Genomic DNA, 16,851 nt, shown 5'->3' on the forward strand with positions numbered 1-16,851 from the left:
GTGAGAGGGAGAGAGAGAGGAACATTGTTTTTTCCCCCCGACACACACACACGCACACACTCACACACAAACAGTACAACATCCAACAACAAAAGATGGAGGGAGAGAGAATTGGGAACGAGACACACGCTGTGTCTCAAATCGGATTCTTCAGTCAGTCTATTCATACACTCACAGGCAGAACACTGTGGACACACTACACTCATTGGTGTTGTGTGTGAATTCCAACAGGGCCGTGTTGTCTTAAATCCAACCTGGCTGTTTCACACTCGACGGGAACATGGCGATCGCAAGATGTGACCACGACTGTCACCTGCTGAAATATCTGCTTTAGGCACTTGTCTTTGTGTTACTTTTTGTGTGTGTGTACCCCCTGTGTCCTGTGTCCTGTGTCCTCTGTCTTCTGTCCTCATACACAAGTTTGATGCACAGTGGTGATTCATTCTTTCTAAGTGCATCATGTGGATACTATACACTTCTTCTTCACTGTGTAAACAAACATTGTGTGAGTGTGGAGGTACAGAACAAAGTAACAGAGAGAAATATAAAGGTTGAGTAAACAAAGTCTCCACAAGGGATTAAAAAACATGCACAAGCATAATCACAGGAATATATACACATATTACGGAAGGTAGGAACACACATAACTCCCCAGACAACACAAACACACACACACACACACACACACACACACACACACACTGGAGTGGCATAATTGGAGCAAAACAGAAACATTATCAACAACAGGGGGAGACCACAGACACTTGTGTATTTACATTCAAAACATTTACCATTGTTAAATACAAATGTAAATAAACCTGCATTTTATGTTTTTCCTTCAGGGAAAGGTTTATCAAGAACGTTTTTATTTACTGTTTGTACGGAATGTAAGAAATACATGTGGTTCATGCTTGTCTCCTACAAAATAAATTCACATGCTTGGTGATGATGTCAATATATCTGACACCGTCATGAAAACCTGAATTCATTGGGAGGAGATTCAGGTGAATAACAACAACACAAAGCTCAACACATTTAACACCAACATTGATCGATGCTCCGGTCTGATTGTGTTTTTGTTTATCAAGACAATTTACTCTGAGTTGATTCAAAATACCCATCAAGTGAAATTCAATTTGTTGACAGAGAATATATCTTTGCACTCTTTATGATTCACAAGTTAACAGATGAAGGTAAATCAATATTTCATGTTTCTAGGTAATGACCAATGGAAATTGGTTGTATAGTCACATTATATTATTTTGCGGAAATATAGTGTTGGTTGTTTCACAAAGTGTATTTTATTTACTGTAGCACAATAGCAGATAAAGAGTCAAGAGATAAATATAATCTGAATAATAAATAATGTTTACAGACCGAGACTGCAACATTAATTATAGAATCTAAAGGAAGATAAAAAGTAAAACTGTCATGGAATTGTTGTAGAGTGAACATATAAAGTTGTTGTATTAGAGAATAACCTCCATGCTGCTGTATACACTGCTTGGGTTAGTACTAAAATGAACAATGATCGTGTGACACTCACACACACACACACACCTACACACACACACCTACACACACACACACACACACACACACACACACACACAGAGAGCTAAAGTGAGAGAGGTTATAACAAAGAGAACCACTTTGCCAATGTGAGAGGGTTAGTGTGTGTGTGTGTATGTGTGTGTCTTTAGCCCCTCACATCTATTGATTTCACGTCCTCTCACCTTGAGAGTGTGCGTCAGTGTGTCACATGCACACGTCTCAATGAACAGCTCATGACAGGACTGGGGTGTATGCTAATGTTCTGACTGTGTCACAACACAGTTTGAACAGCTGCTTAAAATAAAGCGAGTGTGTGTGTGTGAGTGTTTCAACCTGCAGGTGTCCACAGAACAATATTAAGCTGGTTGTGTGTGTGCGTGTCTGTGTGTCCTTTGTTTCTGCAAACTCATTCCCCTGGAGTCCGTTCAGTGACAACCTGACTGTATTCTTGACAGCTAGCGCACACGTCCTCTCTCTCACAGTCACACACACACACACACACACACACGCATAGAAACTTTTCTTGACAAAAAAAGGTGCAAATCAGAAATGAGAAATTTGATCAACCCTTTAACTTTCATTATGTTTATTGTCAGTTTGACTCAAAGACGAACAAAGAAGTGGAATTAAAGTTGAGCTGGTTGAAACACTGGGCTCCTTTCAAACCTGAGCACAGAACCGCTCGTCCAAAGAACTTCACAGTCTGCAGAGTTTGAATTCGTGTTGGTTGGAAATCAAGACAAACAATAAAACAGTCAGTTATTGCTCCGTGTAGTTGAATAAAAGATGCACAATTGTTTAATCAATAAATACAGGAAACAGTAAAAAATGTTAGCTCTGAAGAGCAACATGACTTTACAAGACCTCATCAGCTCAGGTCAAATTTACCATTTTACAATAAAAATATCCAATCTGTATTTGGTGCTAAGAATTAAGAAATAATTTTGCGTGATTATTAAACAATTCATCCATTTGAGTAGCTCCCTGGTGACGTCGCCAGTTTCCCATGTCCAGACAACAGGAGGTTAGTTCAGAAGACATTTTCTTCTGAACTAAACGATAAAATGTGGATTTTGTTATTGCTGCCTTTCATCAAAATTGAGATGAAGTGAACGTCTTTCTAAATGGCAACATAGAACACAATCGATGGTTAAATCATTTGATTGTGCTTGGAGGGATGGCAAAGCAGAAAAGAAGGAAAATAAACCTGATGAATGATGGTGATAAATTAAATCACAGATTTCCTTCTTCCTGTAAATCATATTTTTATATAGGCTTTACAATGGGGTTTGGTAACCGATGGAAAGCGAGATCTGTAGAGGCCAAAGCAGGTTGATAGGGCTAAGCAGGGGTTTGTGAGTGTGTGTGTGTGTGTGTGTGTGTCAGGAGGGGGTGGGTGTGTGTGGGTGTGTTGGATAGATGGATGGTTGCCCGTGTGCGACCAAGTGCACATTGAGGTGTTGAAATTGAGTGGGAATGGCTGGTAGACTGGGCAGGTTAGAGTGAAATACACACACACAGACACACACACACAAAAACACAAGTAATGATATGCAGCCCTACACAAAGACTCACACACAGACACACACACACATGGTTCGGGGGTTGTCTTAAGCCAACCTGACAGCGATTGTCTGCGATGTTGCGTTGCTTCTCTGCATCCAGCTGTCACACACACACAGACACACACACACACACACAGAAACACACACACACAGAGTGAAGGGGATGGCTGCTGCAGTATGTTGTTGGCCTGTGGTTCTGCCCGGTGTCGTCTTGCTTTAACTTCTGTCTTTCACCGTCTCTCTGGCGCAGCTATTACATCTCTGACAGCTATGTGTGTGTGTGTGTGTGTGTGCACTCATGGGAGGGAGTGTGCACGTGTGTTTTTGTTACTACCTGTTACCATATGATGTTTTCAATCACAGTCTCTCTTTATAAAATATAATTTATTTTTGCTTTACACATGCATATATATATTTATATATCTAATATGTTTCTGCTAAACATCCTGTGTCTTACACACACACACAAACACACACACACACACACACACACACACACCTGCTGCCAGCCACTGGTTGTGTAGGTGTTTAGGGGAGATGCTGCAAGTGACAACTTCCTCTGAGCAAAAAGAGAAAAATTGTTCCTTCGCCTTTTTTCTTGTTCTTCTCCCTTCTCTATCTTTTCTTTCCTGCCTTGTTTTCTCTATTTTCTCCCTGGGGATGTTTCCCCTCTTGCCAGTGGGACATGACTGTATGTGCCTGTGTGTGTGTGTGGGTGTGTGTGTGTGTGTGTGTGTGTGTTCTCTATTGTCCTTTGAATTTCCCCTGAGACCACCACTTCCCTACACTACACTTTGATAAGACAACCTGTCCTCACTGCGCTTGCCTCACTTTGTCTGTCTGACTTTGTGTTAGTGTGTGTTTGTGTGTGTCTGTGTGTGTGTGTGGGTGTGTTTTATGGATCTAACGTATATATTTCCTGAAACTTTGAGGGTGCTCTAAAGAGAGAGATATTCCTTTAGCTCATAAATGTTTCTGTTTTTGTAGAAGACAACAGCCACAGCTTGATGTTGATGATGTTGTTGAGATGTCAAACCCTAAGAATTTAGATCCAGAAAATCTAGATCACCAAAGTCAGGAGGATTTGTCTTCTGGGGACCAATAATGTTGTTTAATGAAATAATGAAATTGTAAATAAACAGTTATATTTAATATTTGGGATAAATGAGTTGGATGGTAAGAGGAACATTATGTTCTTGAATCACACCACCATCATGGGCTATATTTTAATGTAGAAACATAAAGGTGACCCATAAAGGTGACCCAGAGTAACCAGGCCAGAATCAGGAAAGCTGAAGATTTGATGAAACTAAATCCTTTAATTGATGGCTAATTAGATTAACACACCATCCCCGGTAATCAGCTCGGAGACGCCACCCGGGCCCAAGCAGTTACACACAAGTGTAAGAAGTGAGTCCAGCCGGCGTCTCTCAAGACACTCACACTGCTGCCAGGAGTGAATCTTTTTATCTTGGTTTATAGGCTAAGCCAGGCCGGCCTCCCAAGGCAGAGGAACATTCTCTATCAAAAAGATGTGTATCCGTCTGTCTCGCTGTGTTTTAGGCTTTGTGTGTCTTTGTCTGGCTACACAGGTGTGACTCAGGAATACAAGTCCACCTTCAGATGCTCTAACTCTTTGAAACCTTCAAAGACGTGTTTTGTAATGGATTGTTTGTATTTTCAGTTTTTCCAGTGAAACTACTTTTCTTCTTCTTGTCTCTTTTACGTTTGCCTCTGATCAGATCAAACCGGAATTAACTTCCTTACATTTTCTTCTTTTCTGCAACAGCACATGTGCAGGAAACAGAACTGCAACACAATTAACACAATTATTTTGCCATGATGAGGATATGTTAATAATTTATATACTGGATAGTGAACATATCCATAAAGAATACACAGTGATAGATTCTATTATTACATCTGTAAAGCATTTTTTGCGGATCTGTATCAGGGGGCAGATCCAGGAATATGTTTTCACTTTCTTTAACATTGCGAGATATAAAGTTTTAAAATGTTTATTGGATTGATATTTATGAGGGTGTGAATCCGAATAAAAATCTGGATCTAGTGAAATAAAAAGTGGTTTCTTAAGGGGACTGTTGGGCCTTGCTGGAGGTATTATATTTTTATTCATAATGATCTATGTTTAGACAGTTTAAACAAAGTGCATAGAGTCACTCTTTAGAAAGAGGGTTGGGAAACCAGGTGATGTTAATGCACTCAGACCACAACTCACATCACCTTATCAATAATGATGATAACAGTGTAAGATCGCCTTGGCCTCAAGAACAACATGTTAAGGAAGTGTGAACTGATGCAGCAGCTTTGTGTGGCGGGTTTTGAGTACTGAAAGAATAGTGTTTGGTTGCGTGTTTGCGTGTGTGTACCTGCAAGTGTGCGTGTGCGTGTGCGTGCATACACCAGAGGACAGTGTAATATTGTTTTGGTGCCTTGTGGTTGGGACGGAGCTAACACCTGAGTGAACCTGTCACTGCAGACACATTGCTTTTTCAGCTCCAGTGATTACACTGCACCCAAACACACTCTCAACATTTCCTGGGTTGTTCTTTGTGTGTGTGCGTGTGTGTGCGTGTGCGTGCGTGTGTGCAGGTATGTGTGAAACACGGAGGGAAGTGTGTTGCTGGTGCATGGTCTGCGTGCGTGTGTGTGCGATTGTGAGAGAGTCAGGAACAGAGTGTGAGAGTGACAGAGAATTGCTTCTCCTTGTGTATGTGTCTAAATCTCTGCTGTATTCAAATTCCTCCCTGGAAAATAGGAAATGGAGTTTACTGATACAATGTCCTTCGAGGTAAAACATCACTTTGTGTTGATAGGTACGGAGGCACACACACACACACACACACACACACACACATGGGTCAGGGTGATCCTCATTTTAAATCAAATCTATTTAGGCATATAGTTGAAATGCTACATTCATGTCATTTGATTTCCCATAATTAAGAGTTTCAGTCGTTTAAATAGCATCACATCAACATCTGAGGTTTAATTATGACTGGGAAGCTCCAGCTCTTATAAACCAGCTCTGTCTTTAACAACTATGATCAAAGTGCAAAGTTTCTTTGTCCACGGTGCTGAGAAATGATTCATTGAGTTCAGCTCTGGTGGGGGTGAATTCAAAAAGTCTGATTTCAGCCGGCAGGAACGACCTCCTGCACGGTTTCCAGTGATCCAATCAGATTTCACCACCACCTCCCTCAGCCAATAGGGTTGCCGCTGTTGACTCTCTTCTCCTCCTGCTCGCTGTCAGCTGTCATTTCATCATGACCCCTCCTCCAACCCCAATCACCTCCAGTCTTCATACCCAAAGTCCCTGGTCGAGCCCAGCAGGGTCCATCCATCATCCTCTTCAGACCTTCAGCATCCCAACCACCACCAGTGTCTGGACCCCCCCGGGGGGGGGGGGGGCTGCTCTGTACGCACGGCCTCACCCCGTCTCTCACATCCCAACACGCTCTCATCTATATCACATCATCATCTCCTCTGTTGTGCCTGGTGATAAAAATATACTATCAATTAAAGTCTCTCCTAAGTGAACATCCACAGCTTGATTACACTTTATAATGGCTGCGTTGTTGATGTTAACCATCAGCTGTTGAGAAAGATGGACGACGTGACAGGCTGGCCTGCGGTCGAGGCTCGTCTCCTCCATGTTACTGGAAAGGACATGAACTGAACTACTAGGCAAACTACACATTGAATTGATTTCTGTCAAAGACGGTTTCTGTCATTTTAGGTAGTTCTTATCACACTGACCTTTTACACATGTTTATTTTTGTCGTACATTTGTGTATTGTCCTCGGGGCACGATGGCAACGCTGAGCAATCACACAACTTATTTTCTTTGAGCTGAAAATCTTCTATTTGATGAATATCAGAATCCGGCATGTTTAATAAATCCTGTGAGTTTGGGTCCAGGCTGAGCTGTGTTTAATTTCAGGATTTGGTTGAGTTCACTTGGTCATTTTCAAAATCCTATTAAGGAATTGGACTTTCGCTCTCTCTCTCTGCGGATCTCCCTCTGTCACTCGGTGCCAGTAGAATGGAGAGGCTGGTCACAGCTCACTAATGGACAGTAATGCATGAAATAAAGCAAAGACTTGCTAAAGCTGAGCCACCGGGAGGACGCTGCGTTCGAGGAGCATGATGACCTTCTGTGATGGCAGCGCTCTGAAATATGAGAGTGTGAATGGTCAAGTACGGCTGTAAAAAAAAAGGTTGTGGGTTTATCTGAGCACCGATTATAAAAAGCTTGGCATGGACTTACATAAAAAGCTGATTATTTCTGTGAGATGATAGAGTATCACTGACTGGTAGTTTGGTAAAAGACAGAAACAGGGAGAGGCAGACAGATGGGTCGAGACTCACCGAGGCAAAAAGAGAAAGTATGATGGAGGGATCTGGAGGAGGTCAAGGGAAGCTGACATCCATCAGTTCTCTGTCCTTAATCTATCCGAGCAACGCGGAGCTCAGCCCATTTCTCCCTTGACACAGAGACACACCAGATATCACAGACCCTCAGCAATTGGCTTCGTCGTGGCCTTTTCACCCCATAAACCCGAGTCTGTGTGTGTGCGTTCGCCTGCGTGTCTGTAAAACCGAGCTGTAAAACTCGAAAATCAATTTACAGAATCAGAATCAGAATCAGAATTCTTTTTTATTGCCTTGTATATTTTCACATACAGGAAATTGCCTTGGTGTGGTTGGTGCACTTTACAAACAACAATATAAAAACAACAATATAGAGCAATATAAACATCAATATAAAAAACAACAATATCGAAAAAATAATATATACAGTAAATGTCAATATATACAGTAAATGTATATACTGTATACAGCTGCTAATGTTCTCCTTCTTTCTTTCTGTGTGTGTGTGTGTGTTTGTTTATGTGTGTGTAGTTCTTCAGATATCTTTAAAAACTTAACAGAGTGAGGACAATTTGAGAAAGTGAGGATATTTTCGTCTGCCCTCACGTTTTAAAAGAGCGGTACGATCTTGCTTTAAAATCTTTGGGGTGGATGTATTTGAAAAATCAAATAAGTGTAGATGAGGCGTAAAGTGGAGCAACGAGATTGTGTGTGTTTGTGTTTGTGTTTGTGAGAGACAGGGATATTTTTATCAATGGGTTCAAACATTTTTCAGTTGCTAAACTGTATCTAAATTGTTTATCTCTGGAATCTCACCCAGGAGACCTTCTGTGTTGCACTTAATATGAATTGTGAGTCTGTGTGTTTCACTGCTATCTGCTGTCCCATTTCAGAGGTTCAGTGAATGGTTTTATTTAAGACATCCTGTGTTTCTGTTGCGCCACGTCCATTCATTTGAATCTGATCACAATCTTCACTTTCGGGGGTTTGACGTCCAGATACAAAAACAACTCCAACGATAACGCTGCTGTCTCAAGACTAGGAAAAGAAAGTGTAAAGAATCTCCCGTGGTGATAAATGATAGAAAGGGATGTGATTCACAGATGGAATCAGGATGCCTGACAGGCAGAGAGGCAAAGCAGGTAATGACAGTCTGCAGAGTTGTGAGGGCACAATGTGCAGCAGGACTCCAAGGTGTCAAAATGACAGACAACTTCCTGTGTGTGGGGATCAGAATAGGAGAATAGAGGTTAGTTAGAAGTTACAGTAGTTTTCACGATAGAAAGTTTGGCTGAAAGTGGATTCTAGAGATGTCACCTACTGATTATTTATATATGTGTTTCTATGGGTCTGTACTTCTTTGTAACCTCTTCGGAAAACTTTCAGTCACTGGGAAGTTATTATTTGCTTTGCCAAAGACCATAATGTGCAATGTAAAGATAAATAAGATGATAATAGACTCAAATCCAATCAAATGAGAGAAAGAAAGAGATGCAAACACACACTTATAAAGCAGCATGATGCTGATTAACCTACTAAATATTTATTAAAATATCTAGAAAATATATCATGTATAGTCGGGATTAAAATCCATTTGCAAGTCTTAAAATGTGATTTTACTTTTCTCTTCAATCTTTCTAGTTATTATTGCTGAATTGTTTTTGGAATTAACAAATATCTATTGTTCCTCCTTGTCCTGGATGTCAGCAAATGTTTTTCTTGTTGTTGTATTAGATTCAATTTTTTTTTTTAGAACCACATTGTGTTACCAGCATTATAAACATCACTTTACATCTGTTTCTGCAGATTGGAGAGTCCGTCCTACGAGGTGATGCAGCTGTTCTTTGAGGTGGACAACGTGATCAACCTGGTGCCGACCCAGACTCTCCACTGGAACGTGGAGTACCCAGCCGGCTCCCAGACGACTTCCAGGCAAACGGAGAAAGTGTCACACCTCTACATCAGCAACGCTGACATACAGGGCATCGTGCCGCTGGCTGAGGTAAGTGATGACTGGAGAGATGAGCCCAGATACCGATATCTGCCAGCGTAGATGCTGACTTACTGAAATGTGCACTGCTGGGTATCAGCAAACATTCCTTATCCAGGAATTGACACCATTCTCCCCTCCATTTCCCTTCTCGCTCTAACCTTCTTGCTGACACGCCCAGCCCCCCACCCCCCCCCCCCCCCACACACACACACCACCACCTCAGGGTGATCAAAGCTGTAAAGGTCAGCTTGTTTACCCCCCCCCTTTGCTACAGGCCTCCTGGTCACACACACACAGCAGGTTTCATAACAAGCAGCCTCGTAAATGGGTTCTCACAGCCACGCAGGTAGAGAACATATAAATATGCATGTAGATCTACAGTCGCTCAAATCACATGCAAATGCCAACACACGGGTTCACATTCACAACTCCCACCATGCACTAACATTCACATACACACCTTCACTCGTGCACCAACGCGTCTCCTGTGTGTGTGTGGCGCTGACAGGTGTCGTTCCTGCTCAGACTCAAATACTTTTGCCCCTAAAGGTCTTAAAGGGCTATTTTCCATACAGAACCAAATCCTGTATTTGTATCCCTTTCTTCAGTGACTGAGCCAAAAAGCAAAAACACCTCAGTGAAACAACACAACAAAAGGAATTAAAACCTCAAATGAAGTTATTTTTTTGCATCTTCAATAGAAAAGGGCATCGAGTGCTAAAATAAACAACATCAGAGGGGCGGTTCATTCATTAATCTCCAAGTGCATAGCATGAACTTTATATACAATAGTCAATAAGTCCAGCAGATTCAAAGCATCTATTGTTTTGAAATGAGGAAACACGTTTTGGCTCTTTATCTTTGCTTTCCTCTACATTTGTACTGTAAGTGCACACAAAATACTTTAATTAATCTGGAAACATTTAATTTTACATTTAATTGAAAAAGGACACAGCGCATGGAGGTTAAACATCAAATAAAATCAATATGTAATTTCATAAAATGCAATTAAACATATATGCAATTATTGGACTATTTTGCGTTGTTCTCATCCACATTCCCCATATTTGACAAAGGTCAGGAGGTCGAATTTAGAACCTAGAGACTGGAAAACACAATGAACCATTACAATTATGTCCAGGTCTTCATGATGCTGCAAAGTTTCTAATCAGTTAATACTCCACCATGATTGTGTACATTCACAAAGCAGAGCTGAAACATCCCTAAACATAGACACCTACAAAGTGAGGAGGAGGAGGAGGAGGAGGAGGAGGAGGAGAAGGAGGAGGAGGAGGAGGAGGATGCTTTTCAAAATGCTCCCTGTTCCATTACCAGTGGGATAGAGCCAGTGATAGCCCTCCTTCAAACAGCAAAGCCCCAGTGGGAAAATTCAATTTTGTTCAGGGCTTGTGCAGCTCCCGTCTCTTTCACCCACGGCAGAGAGCAGCCATCATTTCAAACCGCCCTGCTCTGGGGATTCGGCTTCTTTTTCAAGGGGGCAGCGCGAACGGAGCCGAGGGACGAGTGACGCTAACATCTCACTCCCCTGCACTCTTCACACTGATACAATTAGTTTAAGGGACTTTTCAGTTATTTGCTGTTTGATATTTGTTTTTTTCTGAAGGTTAATACAAAAAAAAAAAAAACACTATTTCAAGTGTGAGCCTTGAGTTTTGTGTTTATTCATTTGTATTTAATCTAGCTGTTGTTTCCAGTGCGTTTTCTCTCCTGTGTGTTTCTTTGTTGGTTCATGTGTAAGCAAGATTATGCAAAAAATATTGGACAGATTTCCACAGAACTTGGTGGATGGGTGAGATGTGGCTCAGGGTAGAATATATTTAATGTAGAAGCGGATCAAGATCAGGGGGCTATTCCACGAATATTTTCTTCACCTGTAGTTTTCTCAATAAATCATTTCTGGCTCTTGATGAAAAATATCCACCACATCTATCACACGGATGTACATTGAGGTTCAAACATCCCTGGGTCCACATCCTCCCATCTGTTTGACTCAGCAGATGTGTTATTATTTTAACCTAATTTAAAACAGGAGGAAGTGGAGACGCATCTTTATATTCAGTCTATGTTTGAACGTGTCAGAGTTTCAGCACCATGGACAGCGGCACATTGTGTTCTCAGTTCAGAATCGTATTGCGCTTGTGTTGACGTTGTGATTATTTGACAATGAAGAAAGTTTTGTGTATGAATCTCGGACAGGTTTACAGGGAGATGCATCTCATGGTCTATAACTGAAGAGAAAACACGAGACAAAAGTAATGGAGGCAGATTAAAAGAGGACAGAACCACAGATCTTTAGTAGCCTGGGGAGAGCAGGATCAAAAGTGAGGTCAGAAATGGACCTGCTATACTTTCCCTTCACCACGTTTAGAGGACAGATATTTATGAGTTTGTGAAAAAGGGTGCAGATCCAAATAAAAAGTTGGGATTTATTGAATTTAAATGTGGTTTCACATTAGGGGGGTGTTGGGCCTTGTATGTTCTCCACTGAGTCAAATATAAATGCATTTAAAACGTGTTGAAAGTAACTTCTTATAAAGTTTAACGCCACTGCCATTTGTTTCTTTCAAAACACAGTTATTGTTTTATATAAACCTAATTTAATGGTGACATCTATTCTGATACTTCTAAAGCCGTGCACGCACAGAAACACACACACGTACGTGGAAATGTTTTAATATAGCCACAGCAAAACACCCAGCCTCACTTTGTCTGCCTCCATCTCTTTTTTTTGCCTCCTCTTTGGGTAAAAGCATTCAGAAATGGCTGCTATTACAAGCTATTTGGGCTTCCTGATTTGTTTACCAGAACTACTGACCAGGTGTCGCTGACAGAGGTCTCTGGAATAAGTCGCTGAGATGAAAGCTCCGGCTCTTCAGGCTTTTTATGTGAGAATAACGAAAAAAGGAGTGAAATTATGAGCGAGCATCTTCAAAGAGCGCTGGATGTGAAAGCTTTCACAAAGTCCCGCTCCTTCTCGAGCAAATTCCCTCAATTGGCGACTGGAACAAAAACGCAACATCACAAGTGCCACCATGTTGCAAAGATGCGGGAACTTCACAGCTTTTACATATTTAAACGTCCTAAAAAAACCAAGCAGCATCCGGAGCACTCGGCTTTGAAACCTAATCCCTCTGTCAGATCTGTTTGAGTGATTTTCGCTCCGTCTCAGCCCATCATCCACCATCTCCCAAATCACAAGTCAGCTTATCAGCAGCACCGATGCGGCAGTGCAATAGGTCTTCTCTCTATTTTACGAGGCAAAAATGAAAAGCAGAACACTGCCTGTCATTACCAAGCCCTCGCTGACATTTTCCTCCTAATTCGGCACATGCATTAAGGTGCCGGTCTCTTGGCTGAACGGGAAAGAAAGAGGCCCTCTTTAGGAAACGAGGGATTATTAGCAGTAATTTCTCTCATGTGGGGGCTGGAAAATAGGTTTAATCTTGTGGAGGAGAGGGAGAGGAGAGGAGAGGATAAGAGGAAGAGGAGGAAGAGGAAGAGGAGTGGGGAGGAGAGGAGAGGAGAAGAGAAGTGGAAGAGGGGAGGCAGTAGGAATACAAGATTTTAAATTAGATCATTGACTGTATTATATGTTTTCATGTGCATTGTCCTAACTTATATAAAGTCAGCGACACTGTGATACGTCTATCCATAAAAATCCCATAAGAAACTTAGAACAATACTTGCTAAGTGATGTATGACCTCAGTTTCTCAACCTCCAAAATAAACAGATATGTAATTTGAACAGATTTCGTTTGCAGCTCCTGTCGCTTCCTCCCAAAACAGAGGTTTTGTTGCAGAGGAAGTTTTGAATCTCTCAGATCGGTAAAACTCTCCACTCTGCAAGTGGACGGGAGTCATAGAGTGTCAGCAGCATCGTTACTGAACAGAATGGATTCAGCTCTGTGCTTTTCACAGTGAGAAGTTTCCTTCTTGTTTAACTCTGACAAACCTTCTCTAATTTAATCCTGTGTTCGTTTCACACAGGAACCAAACACCGTTCTTCAGTGAGAAAATGTTGTGTCGTCACATCCATCCGGCCACAGGGCTTCAAGAAAAAGTTCATATCTCACACGTATGCTGATGTCTAACTATCTGTAGTCATTGATCCAATTGGCAAAGTTCAGCAGTGTTAAGAGCATGGACTTTACATAAAGATGGACGATATGACAACTGTGTGTAAACAACAACCTCCTCCATGTAAGCAGAGGGGACATGGAAACAAAAAGTCAATATCTAATATATATTATTCTAGATAGCATTTATCACACGGATGTACATTGAGGTTTAAACATCCCTGGGTCCACATCATCCCATCTGTTTGACTCAGCAGACGTGTTTAGGATATTTTAATCTAATTTAAAACAGGAGGAAGTGGAGACATATCTTTATATTCAGTCTATGGTAGAATGTGTCCAAGTTTCAGCACCATGGACAGCGACACATTGTGTTCTCAGTTCAGAATCTTATTTGTTCGTGTGGCGTTGTGATTATTTGACAAGGAAGAAAGTTTTGTGTATGAATCTCGGACGGGTTTACAGGGAGATGCATCTCATGGTCTATAACTGAAGAGAAAACACGAGAGGAAAGTAATGGAGGCAGATTAAAAGAGGACAGAACCACAGATCTTTAGTAGCCTGGGGAGAGCAGGATGAAAAGGGAGGTCAGCAATGGACCTGCTATACTTTCCCTGCTCTCAGAGATGTTTTAGAAGCTGATAAACCGGATCAGTAATAATTTTGTTTTAAACTCCATTCAAGTGCCATTACACACCTCTGGAATAAGGCTGTTCCCTCCCTCTCAGAGCGAGGAAGAGAGAAGAGAGCGAGAGACACAGACATATCATTTCTGCCTTTGTATGAATCAGCAGTATTATAGTACATACATTCATACAGTGTCAGTTTAAAGAGATGATTCTCTACACTTTATACTGTAATTGAATATATTTATATGTATATATTGGATATGATATTGAACCCGTGACCATTTTTCTTGATCTTTGCATTTTTGTGTGTATTTTCTCATCTTCTGTTGTGGAAAACGGGAGACGAGGAAGACAAAATAAAATAACTTATATTCTTCCTGTTCATCTTGTTCTTGTCTCGACTGCTTTAAAATTGAATTGATTTTTTGGGGGGGACTTCTTTTTTATCAGTCTGGCCTCCTGTTTTGTTTTTGCCCTGTTTGACTCTTTCTCATCATTTTTCAGCGCTTTCACTCAATTTTGAGCCCCCCCCTTCTTGCTTTAAATTATCCTCTTGTCTTCCTCATCTTCTCCTCTATGTCTCCTCCTCTCTCTCTCTCTCTCTCTTTCTCTTTCCCTCTGTCTCTCTCCTTCATCCCTGCCCCCTCTTTCCTCTGTTTCACCTCTCTGAGGCTTTGCTCTGTAATTAATTCTTAATTGGAACACTTGTTTATCTTTGTTGCTTGAAGATGCCTATGAATTTCCTCCTCTCGATGTATGTGTGTGTGTGTGTGTGTGTGTGTGTGTGTGTGTGTGTGTGTGTGTGTGTGTGTGTGTGTGTATGGCGTGCGTGTGCATTTGTGTATGTATGTGTGTGAGTTATGCTAAGTGAGTCCCTTTTCTGCCTCCTCTGATTGTTTTTTGTAGAAGGAAGTCAATGTGTAGGAAGAGGAAACTAAATAGTTAATAATCTCTTGAGGGGAGCGTACACACACACATACACACACACACACACACACACACACACACACACACACACACACACAGTTTTAAGCTCAATTTACCATTTTCACAGTCTGGGTCTTTATTAAAAACTTCATTTTCTCACTCTACCATTTTTTTATGTTTAATCTTCATGTCTTTATCTTTTATTTTCCAATTCCCCTATTTGCTTTATATGTGTGCTTGTGCACGTGTGTGCATGTCGCCACTTGTCTAAATACCTGAGTCCCCTGATTGACTGATATTAAGCAGGACACTGTGGAATCGATCCGACAAACACTCTCCCCAGGATGTCTCAGTTTGTTTGTTCTGTGAGCAGCCTTTGTCTTTTTAAAGGTAATTAGATTAGCATAGACGGATCAGCCACAACGTTAAAATCAATAACTTGTGTTTATAAATATATTTAAACATATACAATTTAGTTTGACTTCTTCAATAGCTTTCGTAATATTCATTCACAGGACACACACAAAGGAAATCTCCCCTGTGGGCCTGTTCCTGTAATTAACCTGCAGGTCTCCTCTTTACTCACCACTGTCTTCATCTTTACAGCTGGCAGAAAAAACTGCAAGATTTCATCTTTGCTTTTTCTCACCCGGGCTCCTGCTTCTCTTCACATTTAGTATTTGCTTGTTACCGGCCTGTGAATGCCAAGTTAATCAACACACATGACACATCCCCCGTTATGTGTGTGTGTGTGTGGGTGTGTTTGTGTGCGTGAATGTATTTCGGTCACTGAGAACTTGCGTGTACTGGGCTCCAGGTTCATTTCCATACCAAGCGACTGTGGTTTGCTCCAATCAGTCAACAGCAATAGGGAGAAAAAGGGAGATGTGGGGGGGGGGGGGGGGTTAAAACGAGAAAAATAAGTTTAAAAGTAAGTAAGAAGATGACAAAAGCTATAAGGCTGAAGGAGGGCACCACACTTTCTAAGTAAATGTTAAAAAAAGGCAGTGGATTCTTGCAAAGTCAATGAGACAAGCGAGATAAAGGCACGTTGCTCTGGGCGCAGTGTATTGAGAGGAATAAGCTTTGGTTCCTCTTTAAACTTTTAAGTTGCACAAGACATTTGCCTGATTTAATGCAAATGCCAGTCAGCTTCAAGCATCCTCTTTGTCACTCATTGTATATTTAGCAATGAAAAAAAAAACTTACTTCTTTGTAGCTGGAACAATAACACATGCAACAAAAATAGTCGTGAAAAGTACATATCCAACGGCTCACAGAACTTTGTGAGGACAACACTGGTGGGTGGAAGTACTGGATAAAAATGCAATTTCTATCTTCTTTGTTATGTAAAATATCCTGTATCAGCGCAAAACTACTGTTTATTTTGTACATGAGGCAGGAATTCAAGTTTTTCGAAAAGTGGGATGAAAGAAAACTAGATGCTGCAGTTTGTAAGCAGTTGTTCCAACATTCTCTGTCTGACTTTACACAATGAAAAGTGAATCTCCCTTGATGGCTCTGTCTCGTCGAGTTAAAAACACAAACGTGTTCTGTGAATAAAAGTCGATTTTTGGGTTCTTTAGGTTCCAAAGGGTCAACCAGCAAAAGCAAAGTGTTTTCATTTCAAATTCTATTACTATATAAAATGATATCAGTCCATAAACAGTGAGGGATAACTGCTCCTGAGC

At 41.1% G+C, this 16,851-nt stretch overlaps 1 protein-coding gene across 1 annotated transcript in view; it reads left to right on the plus strand.

Moving 5' to 3' along the window:
* Window positions 1–16,851, plus strand: part of si:dkey-215k6.1 (transmembrane protein 132C) — a 212,945-nt gene that overhangs the window by 138,564 nt on the left and 57,530 nt on the right. Inside the window, exon 5 of the mRNA XM_062380696.1 lies at window positions 9,321–9,516. Within this exon, the coding sequence (XP_062236680.1) occupies window positions 9,321–9,516 (196 nt within the window). The remainder of the gene's footprint in view (window positions 1–9,320; window positions 9,517–16,851) is intronic.

This window comes from Platichthys flesus, chromosome 3 (assembly GCF_949316205.1).
Source record: "Platichthys flesus chromosome 3, fPlaFle2.1, whole genome shotgun sequence".
Taxonomy (NCBI): domain Eukaryota; kingdom Metazoa; phylum Chordata; class Actinopteri; order Pleuronectiformes; family Pleuronectidae; genus Platichthys; species Platichthys flesus.